At 42.2% G+C, this 18,584-nt stretch overlaps 2 protein-coding genes across 9 annotated transcripts in view; one reads left to right on the top strand and one right to left on the bottom strand.

Moving 5' to 3' along the window:
• Nucleotides 1–18,476, top strand: part of hmbox1b (homeobox containing 1 b) — a 35,593-nt gene extending 17,117 nt beyond the window's left edge. The window contains exons 5-10 of one of the 2 annotated variants that reach the window (XM_054761382.1): nt 1,574–1,727; nt 1,870–1,952; nt 2,079–2,174; nt 3,012–3,103; nt 3,364–3,447; nt 4,990–18,476. In XM_054761382.1, the coding sequence (XP_054617357.1) occupies nt 1,574–1,727; nt 1,870–1,952; nt 2,079–2,174; nt 3,012–3,103; nt 3,364–3,447; nt 4,990–5,133 (653 nt within the window). In that variant the 3' untranslated portion in view covers nt 5,134–18,476. Of the gene's footprint in view, nt 1–1,573; nt 1,728–1,869; nt 1,953–2,078; nt 2,175–3,008; nt 3,104–3,363; nt 3,448–4,989 lie in introns of both variants that reach the window. The other variant, XM_054761381.1, reaches the window with a different exon arrangement.
• The window catches only part of LOC129172043 (kinesin-like protein KIF13B), a 37,350-nt gene continuing 30,643 nt past the window's right edge, over nt 11,878–18,584 (bottom strand). For 6 of the 7 annotated variants that reach the window (XM_054761373.1, XM_054761375.1, XM_054761377.1 and 3 more), the window contains 3 exons: nt 15,665–15,727; nt 13,543–14,662; nt 11,878–12,509 (listed from right to left, as the gene is read on the bottom strand). In XM_054761373.1, the coding sequence (XP_054617348.1) occupies nt 12,262–12,509; nt 13,543–14,662; nt 15,665–15,727 (1,431 nt within the window). In that variant the 3' untranslated portion in view covers nt 11,878–12,261. The remainder of the gene's footprint in view (nt 12,510–13,542; nt 14,663–15,664; nt 15,728–18,584) is intronic. The other variant, XR_008566900.1, reaches the window with a different exon arrangement.

Genomic DNA, 18,584 nt, shown 5'->3' with positions numbered 1-18,584 from the left:
ACGGAGATTCAAACCCAGATCCTCCTGATCTCCTGACCGTGTGGCCAACATGCTAACCACTAGGCCACCATGAAAAGATACATTTCAGGCATAACTTTCACTTTGACACAATTTTTATGCTTCTGTGTATTTATTGCTTTGCTTTTGTCAAATATCTAAACAACACAAAAAGGGTTGTTTTATGACAAAATAACAATTTATTTACAAATATAACATCATGAAATTTTTACAACTTTCACATTTGGAACGAAACTGCACACGTGCATGTGCATGCATTCATATTTCCCTACATTGCGTAACATCCTGCACGCTGCACTCCTCCAATGCTCTTCCACTTACCCCTTCCTGTCGAGTGTGTTAATACATGCAAAGATCCATGCCGAGCTCCTGTCAAAATGCACTTTGCCACCTTGTGACTGTTTTTATGGCTTCAAAATGCAGTGACAGTGACATGTTAGTGTGCATCACCTCTTTTTGTCTCTCGCGCAAAAAAAACGTATAAGACATTATACGTCTTTGGGATCAGGTGTTCGGGTTTATAAAAAAAAATGATTTAATATATAATTTATACTTTACTTTATTTGCGGCGGTCCAGGTAGAGCTGGACCTAGCTGTTCCCCCTCGCCTACGAACACGTTATAATGAGGCCGTCTGTGTAGCTTGTCGTTACAGCTCAGGAGATGGCTTCTTAACACACCTCATACCACAACTGACTTTGTCGTGCATTATAGCGCATCTGTCCATCAATATAGTCAGACATTAGATAGCACACATTGTGTAAACTAAGTATTGTGAGATTTAGTGTTGGGTGTGTGAGCCATGATGGCTAATAAACAAGCAATGCTGGGTGTATCCTCTGTTCACATCTTAATTAATTGTGCCAAAAACAGTTTGCTACGTACAATATTGCACGTTAGCCGAGACGGTGTACTAGAACTAAGGTGAAATTTGGGCAAAATGGGGCGTTGGAAAACCGAGGTTTGACTCTTTAAACCTTGTTTCAGTGTAGTCGTGTACAAACAGCAAGCCTCATGCTGGCTTTGCATCTCCATTGTAACTGTGCTGTAGCAACCAATAGCCAAGCAGACATCCCACGCCTTGTCCTCTGCGGCATGTTCCTTGGTGGATGCCTGCCAAAGCCATCAGGGCTGGAAACTGCTTTTTCCTTGTGATATTTATGGCCACATTGAGCCCAGCCCAGCACCACACACACACACACACACACACACACACACACACACACACACACACACCTCCATCGCTGCTGCAGAGGAAAGTGATGTCCTTTCATGCTGATTGCAAGGATCTGTTCCAGGGTTAACCAGTTGGGTTATGACTCTGCAAATGTGATGTCAGTAGTGTGGTTGCAACGAAAGCTTTGCATTCATTTTTGCTGCGGTCTTCACTTTGCACTCACCGTCAGCACTATTTAGACACCTTTTTAATAAGAATATATGGTTTGTTTGGCAAAATGTATCTGCGCCAACATGCATACCTTTCACTAAAGGGTAGTTTGTGCATAGCTCAGAGGTTCTGTAAATTTGTGACTAATGCGTGTTGCTTCTCGACACAGGTGCCACTTTGAACATGCGACCGGCACCTTTGCCTCTGGAGGAGATGGAGTGGAGGCAAACCCCACCTCCCCTTGCCACCGCCCCAGGGACATTCCGACTTCGGCGGGGAAGCCGCTTCACTTGGAGGAAAGAGTGTCTGGCTGTGATGGAGAGGTGCGGAGACAAACTTTTAAGTGAATATTCTACTGATCTCCGCAAAGAACGTTGCTTTGATTATAGACAACAAGTAATGTGTTGTCTTCGTCCTTGTTGTGTCAAATAAATTCAATCAGCATGGCTCTTGTGCTATTTATAGCTACTTCAACGACAACCAGTATCCAGATGAGGCCAAAAGGGAGGAGATAGCCAACGCCTGCAACGCTGTTATTCAGAAACCAGGTAAGCTCCATGGGTGCAACCCCATGGAATGATTCTGCTTTTTAGGTTTTGCATAGATCAAACTATACATGATAAGAGGAGGGGCAAGGTAGACTGTGCATCAAACTGTTGTGTAATGTGTTTCAGGGAAGAAGCTGTCTGACCTGGAGAGGGTCACCTCCCTCAAGGTTTACAACTGGTTTGCTAACCGCCGCAAAGAGATCAAGAGACGAGCCAATATTGGTAATGTCTTATTGTGAATATTGTTTAGCCCAGTGGTGTCCAAACGTTTTCCACCGAGGGCCGCTGAAAAATCTAAAGATGCGGCAGGTCACTTTGATATTTTTATTAATTTTTGTAATTTTCCAAAAAGGCTAAAAAAAAAGTGTTTTCATTTAAAGACAAACCTTTGTGCTATTATTAGGTATTAGTATCAATATTTCAGCCTTTTCTCTTCACAGTGTGGCTTTTTGCTAATTTTTTTTCAAATGTTTGCTTTTTTTGTTTAATTTTTTGTTTTGGACACCCCTGGTTTAACCTGAACATTTTTTAAAGTCCAATTAGATTTGCTCGGCCTCACACATCATACCCACAGCATAAGTCACTCAGGTGGCAAATAGAGACAACAACCTTGAGTAAATGACACGCCCATAGAAAGGCCTACAAATGATTATTTTGTCCTACTCTGAACCTTATAATATGCCTCTCACGGTTATTAAACATGTTAAATTCAACTTTACACATTAGGAAACAATTACAGGCATGCGGTACAGTAATTGTACTTACAAAACGTGCAGTTACACTACATCACGTCACATCAAAGCGTCTTCCTGCTGGAAAATGTTGGGTGAATGAACTTGCGAAACAGTGCCCCCTCCTGGATTTGTAGCTGCTACATTTTTTACCGTGCAGACAGTGCCCTCACACCACTTCCTATTTAAGTTACCATTAAAAAAATATCTAATTACAATTCAAAGCAGAGACAAAAAATGCGAAATGCCAAACCGCATTATTCACACTATGCAATTACGACCGGTGATCAGCAATAAATCTTACAATCTGTCCTTTTCCTCCAAGAAGCCACAATCCTGGAGAGTCACGGAATAGACGTGCAGAGTCCAGGAGGACACTCCAACAGCGACGATATTGACGGGAACGATTTCACAGAGCAGGTAGAGCAACATGCAGGAGCTCCAAAACACTCTGGAGCGGCCAACAGTTCCAGTCATCTTTGCCATTGGATGACCATATTGTTTATCAACGCACTTCAGCAAAACATAGGCTGCAAAACCTTATAAGGTTGAGCAACTTACTCTTTTACTACAGCCTTGATTCTATTATTGAAACATAATTGTTTTGGATTTATGTTACTATACTCCACTTTGTTTTAGCTTAACTGTATAGTTTTTCATTTTTGTTTTTCCTTCTGAAGGCATGTGATCTGCCATATTTTGACAAGAGACCTCTCAGCCGACCATTTGGCCTTTACCGCCTGGAGCCCACCTCACCTACACAGGTAACTCCTTTTGTGGTTCTGAAAGGCATGCTTGTCCACAGCCCTCGTAGCTCCTATAGAAAATACTGCCTCACTGATGTCTGGTGGGGAAATGACTGACTCATCCCACTTGTTGTGTCTAAACCATGGCACACACATAAAGCCGTGGCCGGTTTCCCTTCAGAAAGGGGATTTTGTGTCAGAAGGCAGGAATCTGGCTCAGAATAGGGCAAAAATATTCAAAGTGTACCCTCCTTCACATTTGAGTTAGGTTTAAAATAGAGAAAGAATTGCAGCTTATACTCAAAGTGCTACAAAGAACTCACTATTTAGCCAAGCTGGACAACAAGAACGATTCAACCACCTGCAATTCAAGTTGGTCAGACATCCAGAATAATCAGGTCATGTACCCCTACTACTCCTGAACCGCTGCACACAAAAGGGTGAAAATGTGGCTAAACATGCTCCCCGACTGTGTTGCCTGTGCTATTATTTTTATGACAAATAAACCACATTGTGGAGTTGTGAAGAAACACCATAAGTCAGACTGACTGGAAATTTCAGTAATCAAATCTGTAAATTTAGTACACACTTTTAGGGGACGGAGGAGCACGTGTCTGTCAAATTTGAGCAAGATTGGTTGAAGAACATGGTTGCCATCAGGCCAAACGCCTTTACCCATAAGTCACTGACTATTTGTCTAATGCACGCGTGTCCAAAGCGCGGCCCGGGGGTTGGGGGGCAGTTTTGGTCTGTTTTTCGTTTTTTTATTGGCCCTCAGCATATTGTAAAAATAAAATTCATTATTAATGAGATGTATTTTTAGGCATTACACACATTTTCTGTGTGACCTACAGCACAAAGCTAAGATATTTTGGTCAGATAGCATATATTGGTTTTAGCATCTTAAATGTATCAAAGTCCCCCCGCATTCTTCGATATTTTTCTGTATGCGGCTAATAATTGTACAATATTGCTGATATCTGTAAGCATTTTGAGTACAACCAATTAGGGGGTGCCTCAGAGTCACGTGGGAAAAAAACAGTACTAATTTTTATGACATGACCATAAACCGTTATTAACTTTTGGGGGGGAAGATACGCCATGGTTGTCTTCACACTTTGCATCTTTAGTTAATATGCCACTAAATCCAGTTGGCCATCAAGTTCCAAGTATAGCGTTCTCAGACCCCCCACGAATACCGGAAAAAAACGCGAGTAATTTTGACCTATGCCTATTTAGCCAAAAGGAGGTCATTAAACCAAACTCCACCCTCAAAATAACCCAAAAACAACACGTAACACACGTGGAACAAACAATGGAACTGCACCAGACGGACTATGAGGGTTACGCAATAAACCCTTACATACTAATATACATGTCAAGCAATAATATTCTATAGTAATGCTTAACCCACAAGGCCGGCTGGGTAACTTATCGGGGAAGTGTGCGAGTGTGCATAATGTTTTGATCAAAAATCTGCGAAGCTGCGGGCTCACAGCACCCCTAGTGGTGACGTACATATCAGAGCACTTACTCAGCCCCGGTCATCCTCCCTCCCAGGATGACAGCGCCGCTCACAGCGAGCACCAGGACCCCATCTCCTTGGCTGTGGAGATGGCGGCTGTCAACCACACCATCCTGGCCCTGTCCAGAACCGGAGGAGTCCCCGGCGACATCAAGACCGAGGCTCTGGAGGACGATTGAACCGCACAGGGAAGTTGCGAGAGGGGAGGAAGTAATGAGAGGGAAAAGGGAAGGAGGATGAAAGAAGCTATCGCATCTCCTTCCTAAAACTAATATGAATGGCTGCCCACACTAACCTCAAATCTTATCTAATCATACAATTAAAGACAAAGGATACAACCTAGTATCCCTAAAAACTACGGGGGGAGGGGTCTTGCCGTCTCCCATAACCAAAATCTGTGGTTCTAGTCCTACTTCCGACCCCCCACCCTCCTCCTCCCAGGATACCTCCTCTCTTTTACTCTTCCTCACCCACACTCCTCCTCCTCCTTTACCTCTGCAGCCTGGTCGTCTGAGCCGACTCACTCAGTCTAACTCACCGTCAACCTCAAAAAAAAAAAAAGAAAAAGAAAACTAAAAAAAAAGTGTACTGTATATAAGATATTTGGTTCTCAATTGTTCTCAGTCAGTCTAACCTACAGGTGTGCTACCTACCTACCTACCTACCTACCTACCTGGCTACTCTCCCAACTCACCTCCTCTTCATAGTGCAATGAATGGCAAGAGAAACCTCGGAGGCATGGAGAGCGTCTCTGTTTGTGGTGCTGCTGCAGTCCAGATTTGATTGGCAGGCAGCGGTGTCCAGTCCCCGCTAGGGATGGCCCGATACCACTTTTCCATATCTGATACTGCTCCTTTTTCTGTTATAGTAATAGATTGGTAAGGATCTACTGTACTTAACATAGATATCAAAAAAATATATTTCCCCTGAAGGAAGACATGAAATCGCCCACAAGATGATTTAAGCACACATCGCATTTTTGGTCAGTCACCAGACCTACCAGCACCTTCCATCCATCCATTTTCTATGCCGCTTGTCCTGGGATCCTCACAAGGGTCACTGGGGTATGCTGGAGCCTATCCCAGCTGACTTTGGGCGAGAGGCGGGGTAAACGGCGCCTTCCAGAGATTCATAACAGTGGAACCTCGGCGTAAACCCCGGTTAGCGTGTTTTTCGGTTAATGTTGACAATGTACGCCAACAGACAAATGTTTCAAACAGTATCTCAAATTGAAATATTGATATTTTCATTTGAGAATCGACTTTAGAGCATGAAAAGCTGGTATTGGCAGAATCGATATTTCAGTATTGATCCTCACATCACTAGTGAGAAACACTATTGAATTCAAGAAATCAGTCACGGCAAAACGGGAGGGTGGTGTTGAAGAGGAAGGTGATGATCTCGCGGCCATATCGTGTCTTTGACGAAGGCAAAAGTAACCTTAAATGTTCGTTTATCCCCTTCATTCATCAGTTATTTGCACGTCAAACTATAATTGTAGAATTCCAAAAATGTGTTTTGTGTTAACATTTTGGGCTTTTTAGAACGGACTAATTGGGTGTACGTTATTTCTTCTGGGAAAAATTGATTTGGTTTGTGTCCGTTTCGGTTGGAGTCGGACCTTCTGGAACGAATTAATGACGCTAACCAAGGTTCCACTGTAAAATCGAATGAAGTGAAACTTTGTGCAAAAGTTTAAAACAAATGAAAAAGGAATTCAAATTCCGGCAGTAATATGACTTAACAAGCACGCAAAAAATGCAAGAAAAAATTTCCTCGGTGTGGACAGGTGCTGGTAGAAATCCTGGTGGGAGGACCAGAATTTCCCTCATTTTTGGGGGAAATTTCCCTTTTGTTCAAGTACAAACGTTGCCAGGAATGCTTAAGGCGGGTGCACAGAGAAATGCAGCCTCGTTGTGGCATGGACACTATTTGACTGGAAAATCTTCATGTCTCCCCTTGAGGCGCTCTCGTCACACGCCACACAGTTAACACCATGACTAGGCTAGGCTAATTGGCTGTGCTACAGTGCGTCTGTTTACGGCACGTAGCGCAACGTTAAATTGATCTTTTTCGTGCTGTGTGACAAAACTGCACATTTTGGAGTGGCCTTTTATTGTGGCCAGCCTAAGGCACACCTGTGCAATAAATTCTGTCTAATCTGCATCTTGGTGGCTGGATTATGAATGCTCACTAACACAGATTTAGACAGATGGGATCAGACCATCCCTAGTCCCCGCCCTGTGAAAAGTTGTCATTTTCTGCTGTTTAATGCAAACTTTGCCTTAATTTGAACCACAACTTTTTTGGAATCTCACTGCAGGACGGTTTTGCATGTCGGGACTCATGAATCGTACTTCAACGTGACTTCTTTTTTTCTTTTTTTTCTATTCAACAACAGAAGGGATTAGGATGGAAACCCCCAAATGGCGACTGGCTCCTCAATCATGTTTGCCTTGATGTTTGAGCTTGTCAGTGACTTTATGAAGTGCTGGAGGCAATGAAGAATGAGCTTTTTGGGTCAATGTGATAATCAAGCAAGCGTAAGCTATCTAATCATAGAAACTGTGCTTTGTTTTAACGCCATCCATGCCAAAGGTAACAGATGCCGGGATGAGGCCGGCTCAAAGACGGCGCTCGTCGCCCCAGGCTGGTCTGCCCACGACCTCCACGGGCATCCAAAGTCATTTATCCTCTTGTTTTTGTGGGCGAATGCTCCCCCGGGGCCAGCGTGATGTGCAATGCCGGCCCAAGTACAGCCGGCCGCTAACAGAGGCTGGAGATATAATCGCCAAAACATACTCCTTCTATGCCTCTATAATGAGATTTGGTAAGCGATGATGTAAATGAAATCCAACTTCAACTATATGTGGAATATGCAAATCGAACTAGCCTCAAAGGTAAAAGCACCACTTTTAAAATGAAGCAGTACTCCGCACACGGCTCGGTATTTAAGGTCAAAGGACGGTTAAAGCACGAGCCTCTTCCTGATGACTCGGCAGGTTTTCAGTGAAACTGAGCTCGGCATCTTTTGACTAGAAGGAATGGATTTACACTCTGGGGAAATGCTCATTTGTGTTGATCTTCATTGAAGCTTGTTTAGAAGGGGTGTCCATACAACTTTTATATTACAGTGGACCCCCCAAACCCCCCCACCCCCCCAACCGTCTGGACCAACTCATCAGGTCCCGCTCCGTCACGTTCTTTGTATTACTAACAAGTTCCGTTAAAGGCGTCGACATCCATTGTTGAAAAATGGGTGCGTGTATGTCAACATGTGTTGTAGTATTGTTGACTTCCTCATTATTGCTAAGCAACGGCGTAACTGTCTAATTACACAACATTAAAACACGCACACAGTCTGTTCAGTGCAAAATAAGTGTTGCAATAAAAAACTGGCAGAATTAACCTGAATTCTACCACAACAACTAAATAAATGCACTCATTTAATTTTGTTTTTCAGATTTTTAAAACGCTAGTGAAAAGATTTTCGCATGTACACAAACTTTTTTTTTGACATTGTAGTGAAGACACACAACAAGATGACTGCAGCAGTATTAGAGCGGAGTATAAAATATGACATGAAGAATCTACATCTAAAATTCTACAATATTTTCTTTAAAAAAAAAAGTTGTGCCAAATCTATCTGTGGTGGTCCCGATGCATGTGTGGCGGGCCGCCACACATAAATGAATGTATGGGAAAGACTGGGTACCGTCCGGTCATGTTAAAGTTAACATTTAAACCTTAAACGCTTATCAACCGAGGAAATAAGTATTTTTAAATTGAAACTATATTTTTGGGTGATACTTTTACCACATTTTTTAAACCCTCTCCAGTCTTTTTCTTTCTTAAATGACTTAGCATTTTTCCCCAAAGTGTGAACCTCTTCCTTAACCCTCGTTGTGTTGCTTTTGGAGTACTGGGCCAGTTATGTCATTTTCGTTTAAAATGGAATGAAATAGTCTAATTTGGACATCCTATACTGTGGTATTAACGACAACACGTGTTTTATTGTGTTTTTCCCTCATGGCTTTATGGAATATTGCCAAGCTTTGGGCTTCAATGTACATCTTCAATATGTATGAGGTGATGACTCGTACAGGGACCTGCAATTCAAAAAGGATTAAAAAAGGATTTTAGGGTTAAAAAAAAAAAATATATATATATATATATATATATATATGTGTGTGTATTTATACTCATTTTTAAGGCTAATGTACAAAATGTTTTGAAATGAAACATGCTTATTGTATTTATGTTCTCCAGACTTTATTTTGGTTTTCTGATTATTTCCACATATTTACTGTTAAACGCTCCCCCGTTTGTGTTTGAGGTGTTTAATGGAAGACGAATGACGATGCACCTTACAAAAAGAGACCGTCAAGATGGAGTCTCGTATTCCCCAGCCCCCCGCCCCCCTCAAAAAATGCCTTGCTGAAACGGCTGGCTGCCGTCACCTTGGAACACCAAACTCCACGGGAAATTGTCGTGTTGCCTATTTTGTGAGCAGCGACGACTCCTGAAAACTGAAAAAACCTCGTTGGCTCAGTTTCGACTTGGCTACTTTGGAAGATTTGACCGTGGAGTTTGGGGTGTGTGTGGCATTCTCAGTCTGCGTAAAGCAGGGGTGTCCAAAGTGCGGCCCGGGGGCACATTCTAAAAATGTAATTTAACAAGTAAACTTAAAAAAAAAAAAAAAAAAAAAGAATGGAAAAATGCAGTCATTTTAGAAGAATAAAATCTAAATATTAAAAATGTTTTTAATCACATGAAAAAAAGACATAATTTTGAGAATTTAATATCACGTGAAAAATTTATTAGAATAAAGTTGAACCTTTTTTTGTCATAATATTGGAAACAAACAAAAAAAAGCTGCAATTTTTTGAAAATTAGGATGGGGAAAAAGTTATGGGAATAAGGTCAAAAACGCATGGGAATAAAATGTAAATATTAAAACAAGTCATGAGAAAGTAATTTATGAAATTCAGGTAATATGAGGAACAATATCATTTTAGTAGCATGAAGTTGACATATTAAAGGAAAAAAAAAGTGCGTAATATTGGAAACAAACCAAAAAAAAAGCTGTCATTTTTGGAAAATTAGGATAGGGAGGAAGTTATAATATGGGAATAAATCGAAATAGGAGAAGAAAATTTACAAGACGACAGTTGAAATAGTTGGAAAAATAAAAACACAGCATAAAAGGGGGAAAATAGCTGTAATTTTACAAGAATAAAGTCAAAATGTGATGAGAATAAACCGGTAATATGCAGAAAAATGTCATGTTAGTCGCAGAGTTGTAATAGAAAATTAAAAAAAAATAAGTTGTTTTTTTAAAAGTCATAATATTATGACAAATAAAACAATAAATAAAGTTATAAAAGTTATATTATTTTGGGAATAAAAGTCCAAATGTTTTAAAGGGAATATGTACAAGTAGAATATGAAAAATACAACAGCAAAAAAAGAGCAAAGAGCGAGGTTGTGCTTTTTCACCTGCATGACAAAGCCGAGGTGCATTGAAATATTAACTGTATAACGTCTTAGCGTATCCACACGTGTTGCTGTACAAAATATCAAAGTGGCCCCTGCACCCTTTCATGTTTCACTATGCATGTGGCCCTTGTGGGAAAGGTTTGGACACCCCTGGCATAAAGACTGGAGAAAGTCGGTCACTTTACGCTGGCTTTGAGACACGTTGGGGGGGGGAACTGCTGTGGGGACTGTACAAAGAAAAGAAGAGCAGTCCACTTTTCCATCCATCAGCGTTTAAGCTTGACAGATAAGGGGACGGACAGGTGCTAAAGTCTTGAATGAGATGACATGTCTCCCGGAAAACTGCAGGCGTTGCTGAAGCATATGTGGCCCACCCACACACACCCCCAGCCCCCACCCCTCATCCGGCATCAAAATGTACTCCGATAGTAGTGCTTCTTCTTCTTCTCCAGGGATGTCCTCTCGTGGTACGCCAGGGTCTCCATGTTACATGTCCCTAATGTGTCCCCAGTGCGTAACACTTCATCCCAATATAGCTGAGAAAAAGAGGACTGAATGCTGTTGTATCAATCTCAAACGATAGTTTATGTTCACTTTTACTGTATTGCCCATTTTGGAATTTAGTGCCTTTTTTGGACAGTAGACTGTTCTGTAATTAAGATGTAGTATATATACATTTTTGTACAGTTTCTTTGTTCATTTTTTTAACTTGTGTTTGTTTTAGTATGATATATATATATATATATATACACATACATATATATATATATATATATATATCATGTACAAGAGAATAAAGCTATATCAATGAAACCTCCTTCGGGCTTACGACCAGTTCTGTCTTACGGTGGGTACACTCCTCACATGTCAGCGACCAAATTCATGTTTCCCCTCATTTGTACCGCAGCTCCCCAGTGCCCTCCCCCAGGATGACACTACCACCGCCATGCTTGACCGTAAGCACGCAATTATTTTGCAGCCACATAACTACTCTCCACTCTTAAAAGTTGTATTTCTATACTGTTGTGTCTTGAGAAGATTGACTGTACTAAAAATGAGTGCTGAAATGTTGGGGGTGTACTCACTTTTGTGAGGTACTGCATATGTATTTTTAAATAAAAACTATGACCACGTAGGTGATTGCGGTTTACATCAATTACAATACATTGTACAGGGTGGCCTGAAAGTCTAGACGCACATGCAACAAACATGCATTAACAAATATGATATAAATACATAATATGGTACTGCTGATGTAATGGTTTCATTTATTTGATCAACAGATTGCATTGTGTGTGTTGTGTTGTGTTTGCTGATCCACTGTAAATGTTACAATCGAATGAGATCACACGGTTGAACAAATGAGTCCGGTCAATTTATCAAAGAAAACAGACACATTTTGTCAAAGTACATAAGCTGATAAAAAATGTCATTTGTGAGAAAATGTGTTACTAGACGATATAAAAAGTGCTTTGTGCACAGTTCCTTGGGAGCGCTCCACGAGTGTCACGTTAAGGCACACACAGAAAAACACATGAAAGTAACTTAGAAAAACATGGAGTGGTAAACTTTCATAAAATCTACCATAATAATAATAATAACACAATTAAAAAGCGTTAGTTTTACGACCGTCACTGGACGAACACATCCAGCGTGAAGTGAAAGTGAAACCCTACAAGGAGAAAGGATAAGGTCTGTCTACAGATGTAGAAATAGTTAAGCTAGATGACGCCTCCACACCTGCAACGCTTACCTCATTGCTCACATGCAGTAGCCGCTACGTTTTGAATTAGCCAAGTCCAACCCTCTCAGCACTTGCGGTCCTCTCCACTGTTGCAAGCTGATGATGATGATGATGATGCACCCTCACCTTTGGCTAGAGCCGTGAGGGCCGCCAAGTTGGAGGTGGATCCAGACAAGTTGGCGCTGCGACGCTTCTGCTGCTGGCGACGGCGTTTGGCCCCGCCGCGGCTCACGCGGTCTGGCCGGACGAGTACTCCGTAGCCAGGGTTGCAGTGGAAGTAGTGCTTGCCGCCTACGGAACCATCATTCTTTCCTGGTGACACACACAGAAACCTGACAATCATTTCTGCAAGAACAGTCTTTAAACCACCGTGGAACCACTGAGGTCCAACACCATCCACTCCAGAACCATCCATCAGTCTTCTTCTGCTTAGCCAAGGTTGGATCATGGGGGCAGGAGCCTCCCGTTGGACCCCGAGGGCTCCTACTACACCTCCAAGTCTCTGCTATTCGCAGACGTTGTGGTCCTGATGGCCTCATCGGGCTGTGACCTTCAGCATTTGACTCAGCACCTCCAAATCTGAGGCCATGGTTCTCAGTGCGGTTGGGAGCAAGACCTTGCCCCAAGTGGAGGAGTTCCAGTATCTCGGGGTCTTGTTCATGAGTGAGGGAAGGTTGGAGCGCCTGCAGTAATACGGTCGCTGGTGACGAGAGAGCTGAGACAGAAGGCAAAGCTCTCAATTTACCGGTCGACTTATGTTCCCTCACCTACGGTCATGAGCTTTGGGTCGTGACTGAAAGAACGGGGTTGCAGATACAAGTGTAGGGTGGCTGGACTCACCCTAAGTGGTAGGGTGAGGAGCTCAGAGTAGAGCCTCTGCTCCTTCACATCGAGAGGAGCCAGTTGAGGTGGCTCGGGCATCTACTCCGAATGCCTGGTGAGGCGTTCCGGACATGCGCAGCCAGTAGGAGGGCCCCGGGGCAGACCGAGGACAAGCTGGAGGGATTATGTCTCACAGCTGGCCTGGGAACGTCTTCGGGTCCTCCCGGTAGAGCTGGAAGAGTTGGCTGGAGATAAGACTGCTGCCTCTGTGACCCATACCCGGATAAGCGGAAGAAAATGGAATAGAACTAATTATTAATGTGGTTTTATTTATTTTAATTTTAATTTCTATACTGTATGTATATTATGTGTTTATACTGTAAGTCCAGACTTTAGGGACACCTGGTACCATTCACAAGCCGCGCTCGGAGTAACGGCATGAAAAATAACGGTCTTACTTACGACGTTATCGTTTTCCAGAAGGTAAACGGACAAATGCAAGTCCAGAGCGGTTTCCACTCACCTGCAGGTACCTCCAGTTCCACTCCCACCCACGTGCCCTGTGCAAAATCTGTGGGTCCCACGTAGCGCACGGTGCCGCTTTTATTGGCGCCAACCGTCACAAATTCGCCTTCTTTCAACCAGTCAGGCAGAGTGGCTGCAGCAGCTGCTTCTCCTTCCTCGCAGTCCAAGATGAGCTCCAACGGCTCGGATAGGTTGGGTTCTGATTTCTCAGAACTGCCGGCCTGCTCCGTCTGACCAGGCTCACCGAGGATACGCCGGAAGGACTTGAGGTCTGATGACTGGACTTTTTGGATCTTGAAGGTGTTGACCGCAGATGCGGGAGTTTTTGCCGCAGATGTGTCGGCCGGTGCTTCTAGGTGGACCTCCTCAGTGGATGAAGACGAATCTGGGATGGCGGTACCATTGGAGTGTGAGGCTTTGGCAGGGGGTTGTTCCTGGGATGAGGAGAGTGGATCAGAATCCTTCAATGACCGAGAGGGAAGTGCATTGGAAATGTGGGTTGAGACTGGAGCGTGATCTTGCTCGGCCTCTTTGTTGCTCTCCAACACGCGTGGTTTCGTGGATTCCTTCACATCCACCTGAACACTTTCTGTGATGGCGGTCTTTGGTTTAGAGTCTGTTTCTGGTGGCTCTTTCGGTTTGGTTTGGTTCTCCAGCCGGAATTGTTTCGATTCCACAGAGTCAGTCGCCAATGGTGCTGGCTTGGTCCGACACTTGGACTCTACAAATGGATCTGGTTCCTCTACTTCCTGCACTAATGGGGATGGATTTGGTTTTTGGTGATTCTGATTGGAATCATCGTTTAGTTCTGAGTTCTTCACAGCTGCCTGCAGAGACTCCTGAGGTTCTGATCCAACATTACTGTCAGGGAATCCCTCCGCCACTTTTTCTTCTTCATCCGTCATGCCGTGGCCAGACAGCGGAGGGAGGTCCCAGCTCAGCGTGTAGACATCCGACAGCGTCGTTGTGGAGATGCTGGTGGAAATGTAACCACTCGATGCTTTGCTCGCTGAGCTCCAAGTGGAGTCTTCTGTCTCGGAGATGATTGGTGAAGGAAAAGGCAAAGCTTTGGGACTCTCTGTTGGGATGTCTGGAGGGTTGTATTCATTTATAGGACCCTGCAGGGCAACCATGACAACGTGTTAACCATGTTAAAGCAAGCAAATCTTTCAAAAATAAAAGCACTACAGTGCGACTCATAATGAAAAAAGAAGACGTGGGACTTTAGTGTCTTGAGTCTCGTTTGAAATGTTACATTTTTAGGCTCCAACCCCCCATTTCTTATTTATAAATAGAATATTTTTGTAGTTAGAGCATAGCACCTTTTTATGACCTTCTAAATACGGGTTATAAAAATCTAATTTTAAAAGGAAAACTAAAAAAAATCAACAGCAAAAATGGAAAAATCAGCAGAAATTTTACAAGAATATAATAACCCTAGCCACTACTCATTAGTTCCTCAATAACTAGTGTACTTTGGGGCGCCTTATTGTAAAGTGAGACCTAATAAATAAATAATACACAAAATAGTGATACATAAAAGAGAAAAAAGTTTTACTCTAACAAGAAAGTCACAATTTTACAAGAATAATCTCATACTGTGATGAGGAAAAATAAAGTTAGAAAAGCTGACATAATAAAAGAAACCCTCTTCCTGCCTGTTTGGAGGCAAGAGACGGGGAAAACAGACACACATGCACATGGCAACACATTTAGGCCGGCAAAATGATCCTTTTCATTTACTGTGTGATTATTTAATGAATTTATCATCCCCAAAAGACATTGTTTTTCTGAACGAGAAATCTTGTCAGGTTTTGATCTTGTGGCACCCGTACTCTCTACTAATACATTCATTTTAGTTCTACAATATCCCGCGTGCCAGTAAAAAAACAATCTGCGGGCCAAAAATGACCACCGGGCCGCACTTTGGACACCAGCGGCTTACAGTAAATCATCTCCCTTATGAACATTTAGCTGAATGAATGCAAGAGTGGCGTATTTAAATGCACCAACCCCTGAAGTAAACATGTGACCACAAGATATTAGCTCAATCCTTGCCTTCACGGCGCATCTTCTACATTCTCAGGAAGAATGACTGTGCACGAGTCTGGAGAACTTACCGAAAGGCATGCACTTATCCCTTCTTCAACACTGGCTGATTGCACCATGATATGAGGCACTTTCTGCAACAGGAGAGCACTTTTTAATGACTTGACATAATGTACGTGTAGGAGTTCCCAATATAAGTATAATACTGCAAGTGGGCCGCTCAATCTGGACGTTAGATGTGAATACACCTGCAGGTATCACTAAGCGTTCATTTTACAGCATCAGTGAGCCGGTAAAACAGAAATTGGGGGGGGGGGACACAGATGCTTCATTACGTTCGGCCTGCAAATCTATACGTACAATGAGGTGTGTAGATTCACGTTATACAAGAAGAAAAAGATCATGATATGAGACAAATATTTGCTCATCGGATCCCTCGCACAGACAATCATGATGAAACAATCAGGATAATTGCACTGTAATTATAATCGCAGCCATCATGCTTGATCCCTATTCGGTGTGCTCGTAGCACGGCTCGGCATGAGCTGTTCGCTGATTAAATCTTGGGCGATGTGCTTTTTAACCGTTTGTCTGTCGCCGAACACAGCAAAACAAAACAAATGGCACTCGAACTCTGAAGAGCGCAGGAGAGGCTTAAGGAGCTTGGCGCTGACGCAGATGAATGAATTACAGCAATCATCGCAATCGTTCCGCCACCGTGCATGCGCTTGACATCACAATCCGAGGCACGTGCTTCATTCTCCATGCAGCAGGTGAGAACTCACACGGAAGGAGCACAGCAACACAACCTACATGAGCAGTAGAGAGCAGGTCAAACACGCATATCCTGTCCATCTGGCGTGCAGGACAGTCAACCTGAAAGTTGACACATGTGAGCCTCTTGAATGATCCTCAACATGGTATTGAAAGCAGATGATGGTCATGTCTCCATCATCGTACTGACGATACCAGAAATAGTCGGGCGGTGGTTGTTTTTTTGGCGACACCTAGTGGTCACAATGAATTGAGACGAGATTGTGATTGTAGTTAGGCATACAAATTGAACGATTCAGAGCATACCGGACACTTTTTGATATGGAATACTTTCTGATACGCTTGTCTGTAAGTAATGTGCAATTCTAATATTTTAATACCTATGTTTTATTGTAGGACACCAATTATGTCTAGCTTGAAGGCTGGAGCTGCTGCGTAAGCTACTGACTAACTAAATACACATGTATGATTTTTGGCCTACAGTCGTCCCTCATTTATAGCTGTGATAAAAGCGTACCTGTTGCCCTTGATAAATGAATTGCCGCGACAGGATTCAGTTTAAATAAATTGAATATTTTCAGATGACTATCTAAATATGGCTTTTTAACATTATGAGAGCCTCGTAGACATGATATAACACCGCTATAGTCACCTTTACACTCCTATTATTCTTTGTTTATTCTTCTATTATTCTTTAGGCATAACAACATCTGAGCTAAGTAGCTAGCCTCCAATTTATTTATATTAAACTTAAAAGGGTTTGAAACGGAGTGGGGAAGAAGGACAAAGAAGCCACAACCATACCACTTCCACATGGAATGGGAGGAGGACTTGTTTTCACTATGTCATGTCAGACTTTGCATCCATGGCTGACTCCATATTGCACCTTAAGGTAATGTAATGTAAGATAATCGCTTATTAATGTAACATTACTTTTACTGCAAGTAAAAGTAAAAGTGTAGTGACCAGAATACTACATGGCTTGTATTTCTATATTTTTTTGACTAATAATAGGTCATAGTCAACCACAAAAGTGCGATCTTTTTTAAACGCGATAGAGTGGCGGAGCGACGTTCGAGCCGCCAAGTGGCGAGGTATATATACATATTTACATTTTATAACAGAAAAGAAAAAAAATCAGCAAATGCCAAAACCACAAATAGGCTGTATTAACAATGTAACAATATGAACAACACAACAACAAAAAAACACACATATACAGTGGAACCTCTGTTAGCGTACACTCCGGTTAGGGTATCATTTTACGTAAAAAAATGACGAAAAATGTTTGCCTCAGTTTGTGTTCAATGTGGCGTGCGTCTCGTCGTGTTATTATTACACTGCGTGGGTCCAACTGTGTTGTTAATGTATTTTAATCACAAAACGTCCTTGTTAGCATGCGCTGAACTGCAAGTAAAAGTGCCATTAAAGGTTCATTTACCCTTTCATTTGTCATTTTCATGCATTTTGAATAGTTTTCTGCATGTGAACTAAAACTGTATAACTATTACAAAAACAAGTTTTTTGTGTTAACATTTTTGGGATGGATTTGGACGAATTAATTGGACTTATTATAGGAAAAATAGACGTGGAGGTGTTCCAAAACTTTTGGAGGGGACCAACTCATCAAATCCCGATCCACCATGCCTCTTCTTATGATTAAAAAAAGTGCCCTCTTAATCCGACGTCGACATACATGGTCGACCTTTGTAAACACCTGTGGCAGGTTATGCGGGCTGAGGGAGTCAACTAAATGATGCAGTAGCAACCTGCGCCGGAGCCGTTTTCTTGATGAGCTTCCATCTGTGGCTCAAGGTGCTAATAATCCGACTATTTTTGTGGAGTCGTATATTACCACGGTGAGACGCTGGGATCTTCAGGGTGACAAAGTTCATCTGTTCCTAATTGCCACTCCTTCTACACAGTGTGCTGGTGTCTCAGTGGGGGTTGTTTGGAACAATCAGCTTTCATCAGAAACAGCACATCATAATACAGCACAGCACTCAGCGCTGCTACTTTGAATTTCTGAAACCGTTAACTTCGCTCTGGATTTATAGTTATTGCACATTATTATATTGTATTATTATTATTATTATTATTATCAGTAGTAGTAGTAGTAGTATCTTTATATTTTTGTATATTATTTTGTAGTTATTTATTTTCTTTTGTATACATTTATATTATTGATCATATATGATTCATTTTTAAATGCTTGAA

This window comes from Dunckerocampus dactyliophorus, chromosome 19, assembly GCF_027744805.1.
Source record: "Dunckerocampus dactyliophorus isolate RoL2022-P2 chromosome 19, RoL_Ddac_1.1, whole genome shotgun sequence".
Taxonomy (NCBI): domain Eukaryota; kingdom Metazoa; phylum Chordata; class Actinopteri; order Syngnathiformes; family Syngnathidae; genus Dunckerocampus; species Dunckerocampus dactyliophorus.
This window is presented reverse-complemented; position numbering and strand designations above follow the sequence as displayed.